We start from the raw sequence: 17749 nt of genomic DNA, 5'->3' as shown, positions 1-17749 counted from the left end.
GTTGTAGTTGTGAGATTACTTCAGTGTCTTTAGTATGTCAGATATCTGCAGAGTGTCCATTTTTATCTGAGACTGGATCTGAAGTTGTCAGTGACAACAAAACGATTTATTTCCAAAACACAGCTGAGCAAAGGGGTGGAAGATTCGGATTAGACTGACTAAACACCATCTACAGCATGTGTGTGTGTATTACACATGTTGTGGGGACAGAAATGTGTTTACACAGTTACATTATGGGGACTCTACTCCCTTTTAGAGACAAAAAGCAACTCCGCATAACATAAGTCATTACATTTTGGGGTGAAGAGTTCAGGCGTTAGTGTTAAATAAGGGTTAGGTTAAGATGAGGATTAAGCAAGAAGCAGTAATGGTAAGAATGAGGGCCAGACTAAAATGAGTAAATCGACGTAATGTCCCCTCCTCGACCGTGTGTGTGGTTTTGTGCATGTGTGAATCATTCAGTTGAAATATGCACATTCTTATACAGTATGTGCCGGCTTACATGAGTAGGTGTAAGTGTAAGGTGCACACACAGGTGCATGTGTCTGCAAATATATATTTGCAGGTTTCTGCCAAGTGTCTCAAATTGCATCGGGATGATAATTTATTTGTAATTGTACTGGTTTGATTTTGCATACACACAAAAAATATAGACAAAAACGCATCAACAATATAATATATTTTGAAATACAAGTAGGCAGATAATAATCATGGTTGTTGAAAGATAATTGAAATATATATGCCTGCACCAAGGAAACTTTCTTAATTTCTTAAATATTTTTTTTCATACAGCATAAAATGTTTGTTTTTCCTTAACTTAAAAAATGTCAGGTCCACCACACTCAAATATATTTATTTATTGTGGTAAATCTAACTGGACCTGCTGCGTAGTCGTTCCCCTTGCCGACTCAGTTTCAAAATCTGCAATGTTCAGTGTTTTCGGAGTCAGTCAAGTCTTTTCCTTATGAATAAGACCAAACAGAGGAACATCCTGCATCCTACTGCAGCATTGACCGTAAGACAATAAGAGCAACTGTGCTGTTTCTAAGAAGTGCACAGTTTCCATATTTTTCTAACTACAAACCTACAGCTTTACTTGTATTATTGCGCAAACACCATTCATAACTGTACCAGGAGAGGTGAGACTTACCTCCAGCCGGCCCTCGTCAAACCGACAGCAGTGACAAGTGACTGACCCCAGAATGTCAAAAAAACATGACTTTATAAACACTACCTCTTCAAAGCTGCCTCTGGGTGTATGTGTCGGTGCGTGCTGTCTGATAATGGGTGGGACTAACACACGCGTGCACACACACACACACACACACACACACACACACACACACACACACACACACACACACACACACACACACACACACACACACACACACACACACACACACACACACACACACACACGTGGACATACACTCTAATTCTCTCTGCTACAACACATCTAGCAGAGCAGTGTGTTCTGGGAGCACCCATAATATTGATAGTAAATACAGAGACTTGGTATTAGAAAACCAGTCGCACTGTGTCATTATTCAACCACCATATTATCACTTTTAATGTCCGTGTTTAGAGGACAACAAAGGCTTGGATTACACTGCCAGGCCTGTCCGCTCACCTTCAACTTCAGTGGAGAGTGAAACTTTGTTTGAAGTTGGCTTCCATCTTCTTTTCTTGTGCTTCCTTCAAGATAGTCCACATCTCGTAACTGTCCTGAAATCAAAACCTGAGATGTGACAAAAAGAGACATTTTTGAAATAAATTGTTCATCAACTTTAGTACAGTAGTTCAGTATGGCACTGAAAGCTTGAATAGAAAGTGACTCACCCTCTGAAAGGGATGTAAATGGAGACCTCAGGATTACTTTTGTTCTGGTTGAGTAAAGAAAACAAATGGAATCACATTAACTGATCTGATTTTTAACACTTAAATGACATTTGATTGTTTTATTCAGCAAAGGGTGATTTCCAGCAAACTCACCAGAAACAGATGAACAAAGAGTAGCAAAAAATGAAGCAGGAGCCAAGAGATCCTAATCTGTATTCCCTGGTGTGATTCTGTATTCATTCAACTTTCTATGTTTTTTAAATTGAATTTCCCACAGCTCATCTGGCTGACTCTGCAATGTGTTGGAGTGGATAGAAAAAGCTGTTCTGCACACTAAGTTCAAACAGCATACTTTAGGTCAAAGATTTTCTACAGGTTTAAAAGACCATTTTTAATCAATAGAAAAACACGTAAACACTGTGTGTATGTTTTCACTTACATTCCCGAGATAGAGGCAGAGGCCATAGTATCCCAGATCCTTCACTGGATCTCCTGTTGATCTGTCAACAGAAATGGCAATTACATAGCAGCATGTCATTCATCCTTAAGAACAGTGAACAAAACATGAAATCATAGATGACAATGTTTGCTCTTCTCGGGTTGGCCAGTGTTACAACTGTGTAAGAGGGCTTGTTTTCCATAAGTTACTACGGTAACCTTCACACTGTATGTTGACTTTGTTAGAGATTTTAGCTGAGATACTACACACTGTGCATTTACATATGCATGGCTGCACATGTGAAAACATAAATATATCTTGCAGATACAGATATCTCAAAAAAGATTACACAAGAAATGACCAATGTGCCTGCACATACAGAATACTACATGTGTGTACAAGGTACAGGGTTTGTTACAATTTAAGCTTCACATCCTCAAGATATTATAGATTATTTTGCAGAAGGTGTGAACTAACCCAAATTTAACAAAAACCTCAAAAGGTGTTGTGTGTTTCAGATATCAAGCATCAAACTACCAATGTCAGTGCTCAGTTGTTCTATATATACATGTTTAAATTGTAGATAGAGGACATCAGCAGTAGAATATGAATGGTGATGCATCATTAATTTAAAAAGCAGAATTTTATCCAATTTTATTATTTTATGTAGCTTTTATTTTGTTGGTTTTGATCAACAACAGGAAATCATAGCTATTTTGCTTATTTTAAGGTTTAATCATTCTCTTCTTCTTTAAAGAAAAATGCATTAATAAACAATAATAATATAAACAACATATAATGATTCAATTAATAAATCCAGTCTTACCTGTCAAGTTTTTTCAATGATACTGAGACAGTTCAATGGATGCTCTGTGAAAATAGCAATGTACTCTTCACTTATCCATCATAGTTGCAACATTTTATATACGATCTATAGTAGGAGTGAAAAAAAATATAGATAAACACTTAATATTAATTTCATAATGTGTACTTTTAAATTTGATACTTATCTGCCATTCATTAAATTGTTGAAGATGGAGACAGAAGTGAAGAACATTTTAGTGTCTTTTCTGCAAAAAATATTCCATCACGTCAGTGGAAAATGGTCATTGAGCATCAGAGGGGGTTAACATGCACTGAGAATTTATTTTGGTCCGAACAGGAAAACACCAGGGTTGACCAAACCCTTTCTGTTGCCCTATTCATGCCCTATATAGCATGAATAGCGACACTTGACACCACAGTAAAGGTTAAAAGGCAGTTCAATAGGTTTGAAGGAGTCAGAAAAGACAACGATCCAGCAAAAACATCTGGAAAACTGCTGTCTGCTCTGTTAACCCAAAAGCTGAGGAGCAGCTGTGCAAGCAGGAGACTGATAACAGGAGATGTCAGGTGACCAGTGGAAGAGAGAGAAACCACTGAAGGTGCCTGGTGGACGGGTGAGGCATGAGGGAGACACTACTTCTACTGTCAATCACAAATACATAAGAAGAGATTCTGTAATGTTTTGTTCTGTTATCTTTGTTGACTGCTTGCAAACATCATTCACTGCATCCATGAAATGTTGCATCTATTTTGGGAGAAAATAAAGATTGGCACCACTTCCCCAGAGATGGTAGTGGTATAATTAATGGTCAAAATTTCATGAAAATATGATCTATTATGATAAAAGTTTTTTATTTTTATTAGCTAGCTCTTTAAAACATGAGAAGGACTCCTCTAATGGACAGCTTAGCCAGCAGTTTTCATCTGAACAGGATGATGGTCTTCAGCTCAGCAGGGGGCAGCATTGTTTTATTCATCACAGCATCATCAACAGTGACAGTGGTGAGATCTTTGAATGAGATGTGTTTCACTCTTCCTGTTCATTGACAGCCAGTAGTGATTTTCCAGGCTGCAGTTTCTGAATTATATATATATAAAAAGTATTACTAGTAAAATATTACTGATGTCATATTACAGACATCTTTGGAACTTCAGGTATTTCATGTTGGGTGAACCAGTAAAGGCCTGCTGTAGAGCCTTCTGACTGTTTAATCATACAAATGTTGGAATCCATTTGGAAGAAGAAAAGTTGCATTTCTCTTAAATTTCACATCAGAACAGAACATACAACTTTGATGCAACAAAGTTAAACAACCTGAAGTGAGATTTCTTCTTTTTTCATAGGCTATTCGTATTAGCAGATCTCTGCTGGAGTGGTTTTGTTTGCTTGGCCTTCGACTTTAAAATAATCTGTGGGTGTTCTGATGTATAAATTCATGACATTCTTAGCCAGCTTTGAGTTTTTACGATGTTTCTTCTTTAAAAAAAAAAAAAACTTGGAAAATTAATCTCCTGCCCAGCTTCTTGAGACTGGAAGTCATCTTTTTATTCTGTATTTGAGTATACAAACTTGTATTTAAAAAGTTTTGTCTTCTACAACAATAACAAACACTATGTTTCACAGTGAGCACTGTGCAGTCACTGTGGTCATCCTGGCCAGGCCAAAAATGCTCGACTTTATTGGACCAAAACACATTTATTTTGGCTTAATCTGTCCAAAGAATGTGCTGCAAATATTCAGCAAGTTTCTTTTCATGGAGCAATGGTTTTCTTCTTGAATACTATCCATAGAGGTTGACTTCCTTCACACCATCTGAACAGTCATTGAGTTTCCACAGATAACCCTCGTGCAAAGTCAGACACATTTATCTGTGTTTTTAATGCAAGCTTGCGTGAAAAGAGAATTGTGCCTTTAAGGACAGCCACAGTGTCTTTTGTTATTAATAACTTGCTATACCCCCAAACCAATGCTGCAGTGTGGTGTCAGCTCATGTTCAGTTCATGGTTTCTACCATAAAAACAATGGAAACAAACTGTAAATCAGGTATAATTCTATATTTGTTTAGATTAATTGGTTCAAGTTTTGCAGTGATTCAGTACAACATAAACAATCCTTTTCCTCCTTAGTTACAATTGTGTCTGTGAGGACATCATCTGCCACATCACTGAACTCTGAATAAATAATGGGCTGCATTGACAGTCATCAGCCCGAGGCACGTTTCTACCTCAGTATTTTAAACCGAACTGTGTCTGCCTAAATCAGATCAATACAAAGACCAATTCACCCCTCACAAAAAAGTCCTGAAATTGTCCTTTCAGTACGTCAACACAAAGACAAATAATGTTTTTTTTTTTTAGTAATGATCCTGTGGGGATCAGAAAATGTGTTTCACACCAGTGTAAATGCACAGACATCAGTGTATGTAAACACACAGAAGTTCATACGTGGAGGCACACATACCTTCACAGTTACATCGAAGTTGTGGATATTCGGGCAGTGTAGTCTCTGGGTTCAGGTCAGGCCGTAGTTGAAAGGTCATGTATCAGGTTCTGCAGAACAAGAGACATATTCATATATTCATTCATTCACTCTGAATTTTGAAGGAACATGAGTAAAGCTTGTTGTAAAGCAGAAATATTTAGTCATAACACTTTTCAGAGAAACTTCTGGTGAAGGAAACATCAGAGCATCTTTACCTGTAGGAGACAGAGATGCTTAGAAGGGAAGAAACAGCCTGAACAAACATATTTGACATTTAAATTAAAACCATGTTTTACCATGTGTCATCTGCAGTTAATTTTTTTTTAGTGCATCACTGTATCCAGTTAAATGTCAGAGAGACAATTCAACACAGATCTGATCAAAGAAAATAAATGGGAACAGGAAATTAACAGGGACATTTTTTCTGCCAATTAATCTTTTAGACTCTTCATCAGGATCAAATGTTAAATCAGGCAAAACTTTTTGTACAGAATGCTCAGCGATGACATATTTATTCATTTATTTTTCTACTGGATGAGGCAGCTGGTGAACAGAGGATGGAGGAAGGATGTACAGTAAAAAGGGAGAAATCAGATCAGATCAATACGGTGCAGATGAGGGATTCCCATGGGAAGAAGTCGGGTTTGGTGCCATCTGGCCTCTCCACGGTTCACTCTGGCATGAGTTTAATCATTTCATCCACACAGCAAGCACACAATGAAATTAAGCATCTGCACTGAGTCAGCAGCTCAAACCCTGATAGCACATAACGATGGTGTTTTGTTGAACTTGTTTCCGAACTCAGATTGCAATACATAACAGGGATGCACTGCTGCCACTGCAGCGCTCTAAAGATTCTCTCTATACACAACATGATATCACTCTCATGCCAGTTATTGGTGTGAGTGCTCTCAGAGTGATTCAAGGGCTTCCTTGGCTTGTCATACGATGCCTCCGCAGCTATTACAGTACATTAGAAGGAAAGCTTGCAAGGACACTGTAGATCACATTGCCGGCGCTGTTTGTGCTCCTCTGTTATTGCTGATGTGGGAATGACAGGTGGTCTCCTCTTCTCAGGTCAGTGCAGGTGAGAAGAAAAACAGTGTTCACATATAGAAGACGTATTGGGCGGTATTTATAAAACGCAAGCATGGGTCATACATGACCATGGAGAGCCTAACAAGAGATAGACAGGGACATAAACACACTGCCCATCTGTCACCAGTGAGGGGACAGAGGATGGGTGGTCCAGGAGACATTCACAGTCCCATCTCAGGTTCCGAGAAAAGGATTCTGTTTCAGGTGGCCGGCCTTGCAGAAAAACTGTGTGCATGTGTGTGTCAGTGTGCGTGTGACGAAATGGATGCAGTTTTGTTTTTACATGCACATCTGCTAATGCCTGCACAATCTCTCCTCTTTTTTTGTTTTTACTCAGTGAACACGAATGAGTAAAACCTTTGTTCTAAAAAATAAAAAAGAGATCCAGATTTTAACTTGGTTTACTACAATTCCAACTTATTTTAGTATTCATCGCTACAAAACTGTAAGACGTATTTAAAGAGAAAGGAGCAGTAAAAATCATCACTCACTCAAAATATTTTTTACAACAATGCTTCTTTTCTTAATCGACCACTTCCAATACATATTTTATATCAGTTTGATTTTTCTTTTGAACATATCTTTAAATTTTCCAAGTTTAATTAAATTTCCCACAAGATGTATAATATCAGTTACACTAACTCAATAAAAAATACACATTCATTAACCAAAAAAAGTCACAAAACCATTTGTGCCATTATTTACTTATAGTTTCCCGGTAATTGGGCTACAATAGGATTAATTTTATAGCCAACACAAATGTCTCATCTGTATTCCTGTTAAAGTGGTTCTTACTAAGAGTGTTGTTCTTCATATCATCTGAGCATCAAAAAGCCACATTTCCATTAATGAATTCAGGTAGAATAAGTGTTGATTCTCTAATGAATCTGATGATTTATCTATTTTGGCCCATAATAAGTGACTCAGGAATGGATTTCCTTTCTTTCGTTCTCTTTGTCTCTTTCAATCTCTCACTCTTTGCACTCATGCATTATTTATCCACCCGTAGCAACCCTGCTTCCTCTCTTTACTCATCTGCTGCACTCCTCCCCCCTCCCCCCCAATTCTCTCCCACTGCCCTTAGTCTTTATCTGGTCTATATAAATTAGGGCCTCATCAATATGTGAGATACAACTGTCATTCTTTTTATCGTAAAGATGCAGTACATCAATACACACTTCAAGGTCGTACATGCTTTAAATCTGTAACAGTAGAGATCAGTGGAATAAACACCCGTCATGTTGGCTGAATAAACTGACATTTCGGCAAGCACTATGACAAAATGCAACCTTTTCATCAAACGACATGGACATAAAATTCCAAAGAAAAATTGCACCTACTTAATCATCATTACATAATATTTTCCAGCTGTGAAGTATCACATTGTTCAAGTGTAGTAATGATTAATATGAGGGTGAGGTTGGGATTGTTTTTTTTTTATAGTGATCAGTGAGAGCCTAGAGAGACTTTGACCTGGATCAGCCTAATATTGCAACCCTTTCTGTAGTAGAAGCACAGTCATGCTGGAAAATTAAAACTTAGTGTAAGTAGATCATGTTTTAAAGAAAAAGGAAAGGTTGTAAGGGTTGCTTGCATTGCCCTCTTTAAATAATGACATCAGCAATACTCCATAATGTGGTTTAGGCTTATGCCAGGAATAGTTTTTTTTATGAGCACCAACTAGTTCAGTTTACATATCAAGTGTTGTAACACAACAATTACAGTGGACTCCATTAAAAGAAAATTACAAAGATCCAGCATCATTTATTTCACTTCGGGGATGTTCGGTTAGTTGCACAAACATGACTGCTAGTCATTACAGCCTGTTCTGCTGTGTACAATACTGAACAGTATGACATGTATAGTCATGATCTGGGGCCAAGTAGAATATGATGTGCTGCCTGGTTTATATCAGACCAACGCTTCGCCTCAGGTGTCAGCCCTCTTGCAACACTAGATCGCCTCTTTTTATGCATAAAGGCAGCAGTGTTTCTGATAGCAGCAACCCTCTCATTCCACTTCTCTCCAACAGATATATTTTATATGGGGCAGATTTGTGTTATGTAAGAAGGATTGTATAGCAAAACATGCAGTTTGTATGCATCGAATTTAGACTTGTGGAGTGATGGGATGATTCACTGATAAAAAACATCACTCTGATTAATGTAAACTTTTTGTTCTGCTGCTAATCCCCCTGGATGTATACTTGTGTGGATCTCAGGTTTCTGGGTGAAAGGTACATCCATGCAGCCTGTCCTCAAGTCATGCTGAGCTCTGTTGCTTCTGTCTTCAGGCTTCGACATAACAAGGTCAGCTCAGTGCTTCAGGGAGCATCAGGCAGAAGCAGACAGCAATCTCATCAGAGAATAAACTTCTTTTAGAAAGAAGTTGGAGAAAATTTCAATTTAATCAGGTGTCTTTGGACGTTGTAGTGACGCCTTAATGCAGCAGGACAACCTGACAAATCATCTACACAGGGCTTCATTTGTCTGATTGATGATAAAATAAAATCTAGTTAGTTTCGCTGACTAAACAACAACATCTAAGACCATAATTTATTACTGTTAAAGAGAAAGCAAGCTCCCGTGCGTGTGTGTTTGTGTGTTTGTGTGTGTGTGTGTCTTTGTGTGTGTGCGTCTTGTGGGCGTGGAGAGGTCCTTCCCTGAAGCCTTTGAGCTGAGCGCTTCTGCTACATGAGTCCGGCAGGAGAAAAGCGGACACAGCTGAACATCTAATGGGTCAATCTCCGGGAGTTTACTCACTGACGGGATTGTGTCCGCAGCCAGTGTTTAAGGACTGAGTGATACACACTTGTCAGCGAGCAGTTAGTTGGAGAGTTCCTTTTTCATTCTCGCAACAAACCCAAAATAATCGCACCAAAAAGAAAAAGAAAAAAAGATGCAACAATGACTGCTGAGTTGATTCCACTGCGAAGTTAATGAGATCCGCATCCTCCCGAATCGCGTCTGATCGCTGACCCCCTTGGAAAGATGCAAAGGAGATACAGGATGAATTCCGTTTTCATGGCAGTGTTACTCGGAGTGGTGAGTAGCCTTTTACATAATCAACGTGTGTGTTAAATGTTTGCCGTGAACTTTCCTTGGATAAACTGCAAACCTGCGCATCAACACAGCCCAGAGAGGAGGAGGCGGTGTGTGTGTGTGAGAGAAAGTTTACTCTCTTTTTTTCCCTTCCAGCTTCACTTCATGGCAGGAAAAATCTGTACACTTTCTCCTTCATCTGAGGGAGATTTAAAGACCTAAACTTACTTCGTGACAGTTTATATTTCACTGCTTTAAGTGCATTTTAATGTGCTACTTGTAAAATGTCTTTCATAAAGCTTTATGGTCTATAAAGTAAGAGTCCGTGTCCTTGCACCTGTCCTGTCTTGACAATGTAAAGCAGAGCGGATGTATGCAGCAGTCATTCTGGTTGATACTCTATAGCTCCAGTTGCTGGATCTGTAGTTCCACCCTTCTCAGTTACATGTGGCCCTACAGACAGCAGGACAATAACAATGTCGCAGAGGGCTCTGTGGAGGAGCTTACTGATAAGATGTGTGTTAACGGGTGAGGGTGGGATTTGGTGAATTTACAGAGTTTGTGAAAGTTTGTTCTCGTATCACAAATTTGGCTCAAGAGGATTTTCAGTTTGTACACCCAGACAAATCTGTCCTGAGACCCTTGATTCGGATGAGGTAAACTTCTGAAACAGACATGCAGTAGATTTACAGTATGGCCAATCAAGATGACAAGAATATACCTTGTAAACATAACATGATCCGGCAGGACATCAAATAACTTCCAGGTGTCGCCAACAGATCGGACCTGAGTTGCATGACCTCCTCACCTCGACTATAAAGACCTGAAAGAGCCACACAGAAACACGAGGCAAAACACAAGTAAATCATTTAGGAGAGGGAATCAAACACAGAGGGAGAGAGAATAACATAAACACATAAGAGAAGGAGAAAATAAATAAAAAAATCAACAACAGAAATCCCAAGAGGATACATGAAAACTCCGGGAAGCCGCGGTTCATCTCTAATTCCCTCGAGCCTCCGCAGGCCCAAAAAGGAAATGTATTTTTCACAGTCTTATATCTGAAAGGAAGCGGTCAGTCGGAGCCGTGAGCTTGTCAAGGTCCCGCTTTTGGAGCAGGCTGCATCACAGATACATGACAGCTGCTCCCACTGATGGGTATGCATCCTCTGCTGGCTCAGCACATGCAATATTGATAGAGCCTAAACTACCCCCTTCCTCCCCCTCACTCTTCCTCTTCACCTCATCACTCTCTACTTCTCTATCCGTCTCTTCTTCTCACCTCATGAGAGATGATGATTCAGCGTTGTTTGGGGAGGTATCAGTTGTAATGTTATGGCCACCGGTGTGACCACAGAGCCTGGATTAAAATTTGTCTGAGCTCATTAGAAGGCTGGTTTAGTGGAACTCTAATGGCTTAACAAGTGCTGACAGCTGAGGTCCAGAGGTTAAGTGCCTCCAACTGAAAATTGACTGGGGCATTAGTAAGATTGGTTGGTGCGCTGAAGTTGTGTGTCCAGATGCTTCTGCACATGTAGTTGCGTGTGCCTGTTGCCGTGTAATCATCTTGCTTCTTGCTTTAGCTGCAGGGAAGCTGGCTGACGAAAATTGAAGAGTGCAACCCGCAAATTCATCTTTAAACCAATTACAGGAAACGTGCAAGTCGAGCTACAACTTGTTAAATGTTACACATCCTATTTTTTCTGCACATCAACCTATTTACTTAAATCACATTATCCATTTATTAATCTATTTTCTCATAGCAGACATTAGTAGCGCACTTTAATCTCAGTTTCTGATCTTCAAGACATTTAAGTGTTGCGCCCATACCCGGAGCAAGAACAGGGTCAAAGACAAAATAAGCAGAAGCTAAATGATGGAACTTGGACTTATTTCAAAAGTGTCAGTTGGATATTTCTGAACAGGTTTGTTCACATGAGAGTTTGTTAGTACGGTTGTGCCAATGGGTGTGTGCGTCATCTGAGGGGGGCAGCTCAGGGAAAGCAGGAGAGAGATGAACGTGTGCAGTGACAGATTTGATTCATCTTTAAATGAATGATTGTTGCTTAAGGTTAGTGTGAGGTAGAGTGTGAGGTGTGGAGAAGAAAAGAGAGAAAGGTCAGTGAAGAGCTGAGGAAGACACGTAGTGAAGCATTTTAAATGTTTAAAATCACTGCGCAGGGAAAGTCTCCGAACTTCAATGCTAACTTCTCAGGTAAAACTGAAAAAGAAAACCATATTTGTGCACACTCAGTTGGATTTGTGTTAGTCTGGTAAGATCTACGATTCTAAAACAACAGTTGAGGACAGCGGTAGCAAAGGCAGGATTATATTTCATAGTATGCACAAGTACTGCTCTCCCACTTATAGGGTACTTTTAATGTCTAGATCTGCTCTGGCGATCATTTGCAGTCAAATGCTCATGTATGATTTTGGGATTGGTCCTTTATTATACTGACTGATCCAGGGTAATGTGTGTTTGACGATGCCCACTCTATTAATTGTGATAGGTACATATACTTCCTTCCCACCTTGTGCATTTATGGCTGTGAGTCACAGCCTATATGTAGGCTACCTAGATTAGTTTTTAATGAAAGGTTCTAAAGTTGTATGTTTTATAAAAAAAAATTCTACCAATCACTTACACCTATTTAATTTAGTTACTAAGGATGAAGGCATGCTGGAAAATGTGAGGGGAGGAACCCAAGAACAATACATGCACCAGGGCCAGTCACAGCTATGCTCTTCTGCAGCACATATGTCTTGTAAGCATGCGAGTGAGAAAGAAAGAGAGATTGATTTACGTTCCTTGGCACAAACGTTACCGACACGCCACGACCATAAAACTCTGATCAGCCCATTTACATCATAGTGTCAGAGGATGCAGCCAAAAAATAACACAGGCACGGCTGTTGTCAGCATTTGTTTTCAAGAAAGGATGTTAAAAAATAAAGTGTTATTGAAAAAAATTTAAGCACAGTGTGTACTGGATTATGGATGCTGGCGTCACTGGAGAACAGTGTGAAACATTTTAAGACACATTTTTGAATTGAAAACCAAAGATTTGAAGGTGAATGAGCCGTGACACCATCAAGGACAAGAGGGGGTGTGTTCTCAAGCAAGCGTACACACACACACACACACACACACACACACACACACACACACACACACACACACACACACACACACACACACACACACACACACACACACACACACACACACACACACACACACACACACATTATCTGTCAGCTGACTCAGAGGTGCCTGCGGGGACACTTGATGTTTTGTAGAGCTCCTCTCTCCTGTCAGCTGCATTCCATACACACCAGAACCCTGACAATTTATGTTGAGTGTCCCTCCTTCAAACGGCTGTGCCATCACCATAAGTGTTTACACATCCTCAAACTGTGGTAATAAATGTATTGTTCATTCTTACTCACATTCAGGGAGTCAAATTCTCCTCAAAGGATATTCTGAGACCCTACTGACTCAGATGTTGCTCATGTGATGAGACATACTTTGAAATTGAACTTGTGATAGGTTTAATGAGATCAAAACAAGTCAAAGACAGTTTTTCTTTTGACCTCTGATCTGCAGCCTGTCTGTCAACCAGAGAGAGATGCAGTGCCCGCCAGGAGAACATCCTGACTTCATAAATGATGGCCTGAGACAATCTCTCCTTGTGAATCTGGAGAGAATGAAAGGCAGACTTCTCCTCTGTGTCAGAGGGCAATCACTGCTTTTATAGAGGTTTGCTTTGGAGATCAAGATGTATATCTACTGTGAGAAGGGATAGATTTAGTATGATATAATGTTAAAGGCCATGCTCACTTAAAGGTCTCACCCCAACGCAGACGAAAAGACACGTCCTGGCACGAGTGTGAAAATGCGTACACATGCATTTATGCATCAGCAGAGGCATGCACTAACATCTTTACCTGTCAACAGCAGAGATAAACCACTCAACAGGTTACTGTTTAAAGAATTTAAAGAGGACCAGCTGTACTTGGTCTGGATGTATGATTTTGTTTTTTGTCATTATCTCTGGCCGGTACTTTATAAATGCACATAAAGTATTTGCATAAAAGTTCAGCTTAAGGCTAAAGTGAGCCTTACGTGGTTAAAGGTGTAGTTTTACAAACTTTTTGGGTTGTGATCCTTTAAAAGAAAGCAGTGCCTCTTCATGACTTTGTGTTACATGTCCCATGTGTCTACAGGTTGAAAGCAATTCAACCACAGAAGGATTTGGGCTGCGCAGATAGTTTCATTTGAATGCTTTTAAAAGCCAGATAAGGACAAACATAGGACAACAGCATAGAAAAGAGAGTGAGAACTTGGAAAACGGTCCGTTTTGTGCGGCTATCCCATTAATAATCTCACAAAGGTTCAGATTTAGCTTTTCCCCCTCCTCCAGGGTCCTGACCCACTTGGCTGGGAAACACCGGTTTAGTGGTTCCAAAATAAATCTAAGGACATGCAAGATGATTAAAAAAAAAAAAAGCTTTGCAGAGTATTGTTTATTTTCTCTTTTATTCAATTGCTTTTTCTTGTGAAATACTGGTTATTTTTTTTAGCTTTTTCTGGCCTCTAAAAATGGTTTAATGGTTTTTGAAGTGCTCACATTGCACAATGCTTAACACTGCTTGGACTGAGACAGTACATAAAGTTTGGTTCTTTCTAGACAATAAATAAAGTCATGTTTGGGTGTTTGCTGCTGAATGTAAATTATACTGAGCTTGACCTCTCTTGTTGATCGGCAGGTCGGGGCTCTGGCCAATAAGGAGAATTGTTCTTCGGGCAAGTATACAACCAGTGGAGAATGCTGCATGCAGTGTCAGCCCGGTGAGGGCGTCATCAGAACATGTGGAGTCTCACAGACCATCTGCGCTCCATGCCTTGACAGTGAGTATCACAAAAAGCAGCTGTTTGAATGTCATGTGGACGTACAGTACACACACACACACAGGTGTGAAAAAGTAAACACAAAATGCAGTTTTTAAATGAAGGTTTTTATTATTAAGAAAAAAAATTCAAACCCACATGGCCCTGTGTGAAAAAGTGTTTGCCCCATAAACCTAATAACTGGTTGGGCCACCCTTAGCAGCAACAACTGCAATCAAGCGTTTGCAATAACTTGCAATGAGTCTTTTACAGCGCTGAGGAGGAATTTTGGCCGACTCATCTTTGCAGAGTTGTTGAAATTCAGCCACATTGGAGGGTTTTCCAGCACCAACCGCCTTTTTAAGGTCATGTCACAGCATCTCAGTAGGATTCAGGTCAGGACTTTGACTAGGCCACTCCAAAGTCTTCATTTTGTTTTTCTTCAGCCATTCAGAGGTGGACTTGCTGCTGTGTTTTGGATCATTGTCCTGCTGCAGAACCCAAGTTGGCTTCAGCTTGAGGTCACGAACAGATGGCCGGACATTCTCCTTCAGGATTTTTTGGTAGACAGTAGAATTCATGGTTCCATTTATCACAGCAAGTCTTCCAGGTTCTGAAGCAGCAAAACAGCCCCAGACCATCACATTACCACCACCATATTTTACTGTTGGTATGATGTTCTTTTTCTGAAATGCGGTGTTACTTTTACGCCAGATGTAATGGGACACACACCTTCCAAAAAGTTCAACTTTTGTCTCGTCAGTCCACAGAATATTTTCCCAAAAGTCTTGGGGATCATCAAGATGTTTTCTGGCAAAAATGAGACGAGCCTTAATGTTCTTTTTGTTCAGCGGTGGTTTTCGTCTTGGAACTCTGCCATGCAGGCCATTTTTTCCCAGTCTCTTTCTGATGGTGGAGTCATGAACACTGACCTTAACTGAGGCAAGTGAGGCCTGCAGTTCTTTGGATGTTGTTGTGGGGTCTTTTGTGACCTCTTGGATGAGTCGTCGCTGCGCTCTTGGGGTAATTTTGGTCGGCCGGCCACTCCTGGGAAGGTTCACCACTGTTCCATGTTTTCTCCATTTGTGGATAATGGCTCTCACTGTGGTTCGCTGGAGTCCCAAAGCTTTAGAAATGGCTTTATAACCTTTTCCAGACTGATAGATCTCAATTAATTTCTTTCTCATTTGTTCCTGAATTTCTTTGGATCTTGGCATGATGTCTATCTTTTGAGGATCTTTTGGTCTACTTCACTTTGTCAGGCAGGTCCTATTTAAGTGATTTCTTGATTGAGAACAGGTGTGGCAGTAATCAGGCCTGGGTGTGGCTAGAGAAATTGAACTCAGGTGTGATAAACCACAGTTAAGTTATGTTTTAACAGGAGGGGGTAAATACTTTTTCACACAGGGCCATGTGGGTTGGGATTTTTTTTCTCCCTTAATAATAAAAACCTTCATTTAAAAACTGCATTTTGTGTTTACTTGTGTTATCTTTGACTAATATGTTAATTTGTTTGATGATCTGAAACATTTAAGTGTGACAGACATGCAAAAGAATTGGAAATCAGGAAGGGGGCAAACACTTTTTCACACCACTGTATATACATAGGCAGATAATTTACGATGTACATAAATGCACAGTCATGCAGCAGTACACAAAAGCACATGTTTTCTTGAACTTATATGAGCGAGCTGTAGTGGCCACATTCCTTAATGCAGAGTAGCCATGTCAGTATGTCGTGTGTTCGGTGCTTCAGTTCTGATGTCCACTGATTGTAATTTAGTGTTCCATCTGACACATAAAGATGTTAGATTGCTGACAGTCTCTGTAAGTTATTTCCTTTTCATAGAAACCCTCCACTGTACTTCCTGTCCCTGGAGACAACACATGGTTCAAAAAGCCGTTTATGTATAATTCTCCAAAGTTGGATTTACTATTCAGAAATCGTGTTGCTGGACCATAACACAATGAATTAATCTGGACATAATAATAGCCTTCTGTAGTTTTTGCAAAGCTACCTTGTATTAATATTACATTAACAGCCTTTGGTTAACAGTAGTTTAGGTTGCTGCAGTTTTATTTATCCCACTTGCTCCATGACATCCTCCAAGTGATGTGAAGCAGCATGTTTACAATGGTCTCAATCATAGTTTGTTAGCATGCTACTGCTTACTTGTGAGCAATAAACAAACAGATGATGAGGAAGTCATGAGTGTTTCAGGTATTTGTATAATACCACTAAAGATTTATTATACTTTATCTTGAGTCGGATATGAAAGTCTGTATCAAATTTCCTTGTTCATCGAAACAGACATTTATTTCTGAGCCAAAAATATCCACCTCATGGGGGTTAAGAGAAAATCCAGGGATCATCAAAATCATTACGACATATTGAGTGATAAATCTCTGTAACAAACTTTGTGCTAATCCATCCGGAGGATGTTGGGATTTTTTTTAATGGGATAAAGCTTTGATCTGCCGGAGGTACTTCATGAAAAGTCAGAAAACCACCATAGTCATTAGGATTCACTGTCTGGGTCCCCGAATTTAAGGGTATTCCATCAAACATTTGTCTAGATGTGTCCGCTTGGATTTAAGTGTTAAAGCAACCGATATAACCATCCCTAGAGTCTCATGGTGCAGCTAAAAAAAGATCACAGCTTGTGAGATTACCCAACATATCAGACTTCAAAATCAGTTTGGATCAGACTAAAGGTTGAGGAATAACTATGGGTAACCAGCAGTGCATCTGAAGCTGTCTTAAGTCCCGAATCAGATTTGAGTTTTAATGTAAAGAGTGGATTCAGATGCTTGTTTTGAAGTAAACCAGATGCCAGATATATCTGCTCTTCAGCATTACTGCCCTTCTCTTGGCCTTTACCATGTAGGGAGAGAAGCTGTGTCCGAATGAAAGACTTAATGACAACAGGGATGCTGAGAGGATACAAGAGTGGGACCAGCTCCAAAGGTTGTTACAAAAACAGAAAAAAAAAACTGCAGTGGAAGATCAGACAAGTTGTTATATCACAGTGAATAAGATGGTAAGCACTGTAGGTTTAGATTTGACTGGTGACTGAAGGGCTCAAAAAGATATTTAAGGTCTTCTTTAACTTTAAAGGTTTTTAGTAACTC

General features: G+C 39.7%; 2 protein-coding genes across 3 annotated transcripts in view; both read left to right on the top strand.

The window, feature by feature from the left end:
• Window positions 1-17749, top strand: part of LOC138617029 (elongin-B-like) — a 247018-nt gene that overhangs the window by 21299 nt on the left and 207970 nt on the right. The gene's annotated exons all lie outside the window — the stretch shown is intronic.
• ngfrb (nerve growth factor receptor b) overlaps window positions 9378-17749 on the top strand; it is a 34727-nt gene continuing 26355 nt past the window's right edge. For both annotated transcript variants that reach the window (XM_069691633.1, XM_069691632.1), the window contains exons 1-2: window positions 9378-9730; window positions 14497-14638. In XM_069691633.1, the coding sequence (XP_069547734.1) occupies window positions 9677-9730; window positions 14497-14638 (196 nt within the window). In that variant the 5' untranslated portion in view covers window positions 9378-9676. The remainder of the gene's footprint in view (window positions 9731-14496; window positions 14639-17749) is intronic.

The sequence above is a fragment of the Brachyistius frenatus genome, unplaced genomic scaffold (assembly GCF_029030835.1).
Source record: "Brachyistius frenatus isolate BFR_SWC_R1_liver_20210118 unplaced genomic scaffold, ASM2903083v1 Contig_11, whole genome shotgun sequence".
NCBI classification, from domain to species: Eukaryota; Metazoa; Chordata; class Actinopteri; family Embiotocidae; genus Brachyistius; species Brachyistius frenatus.
This window is presented reverse-complemented; position numbering and strand designations above follow the sequence as displayed.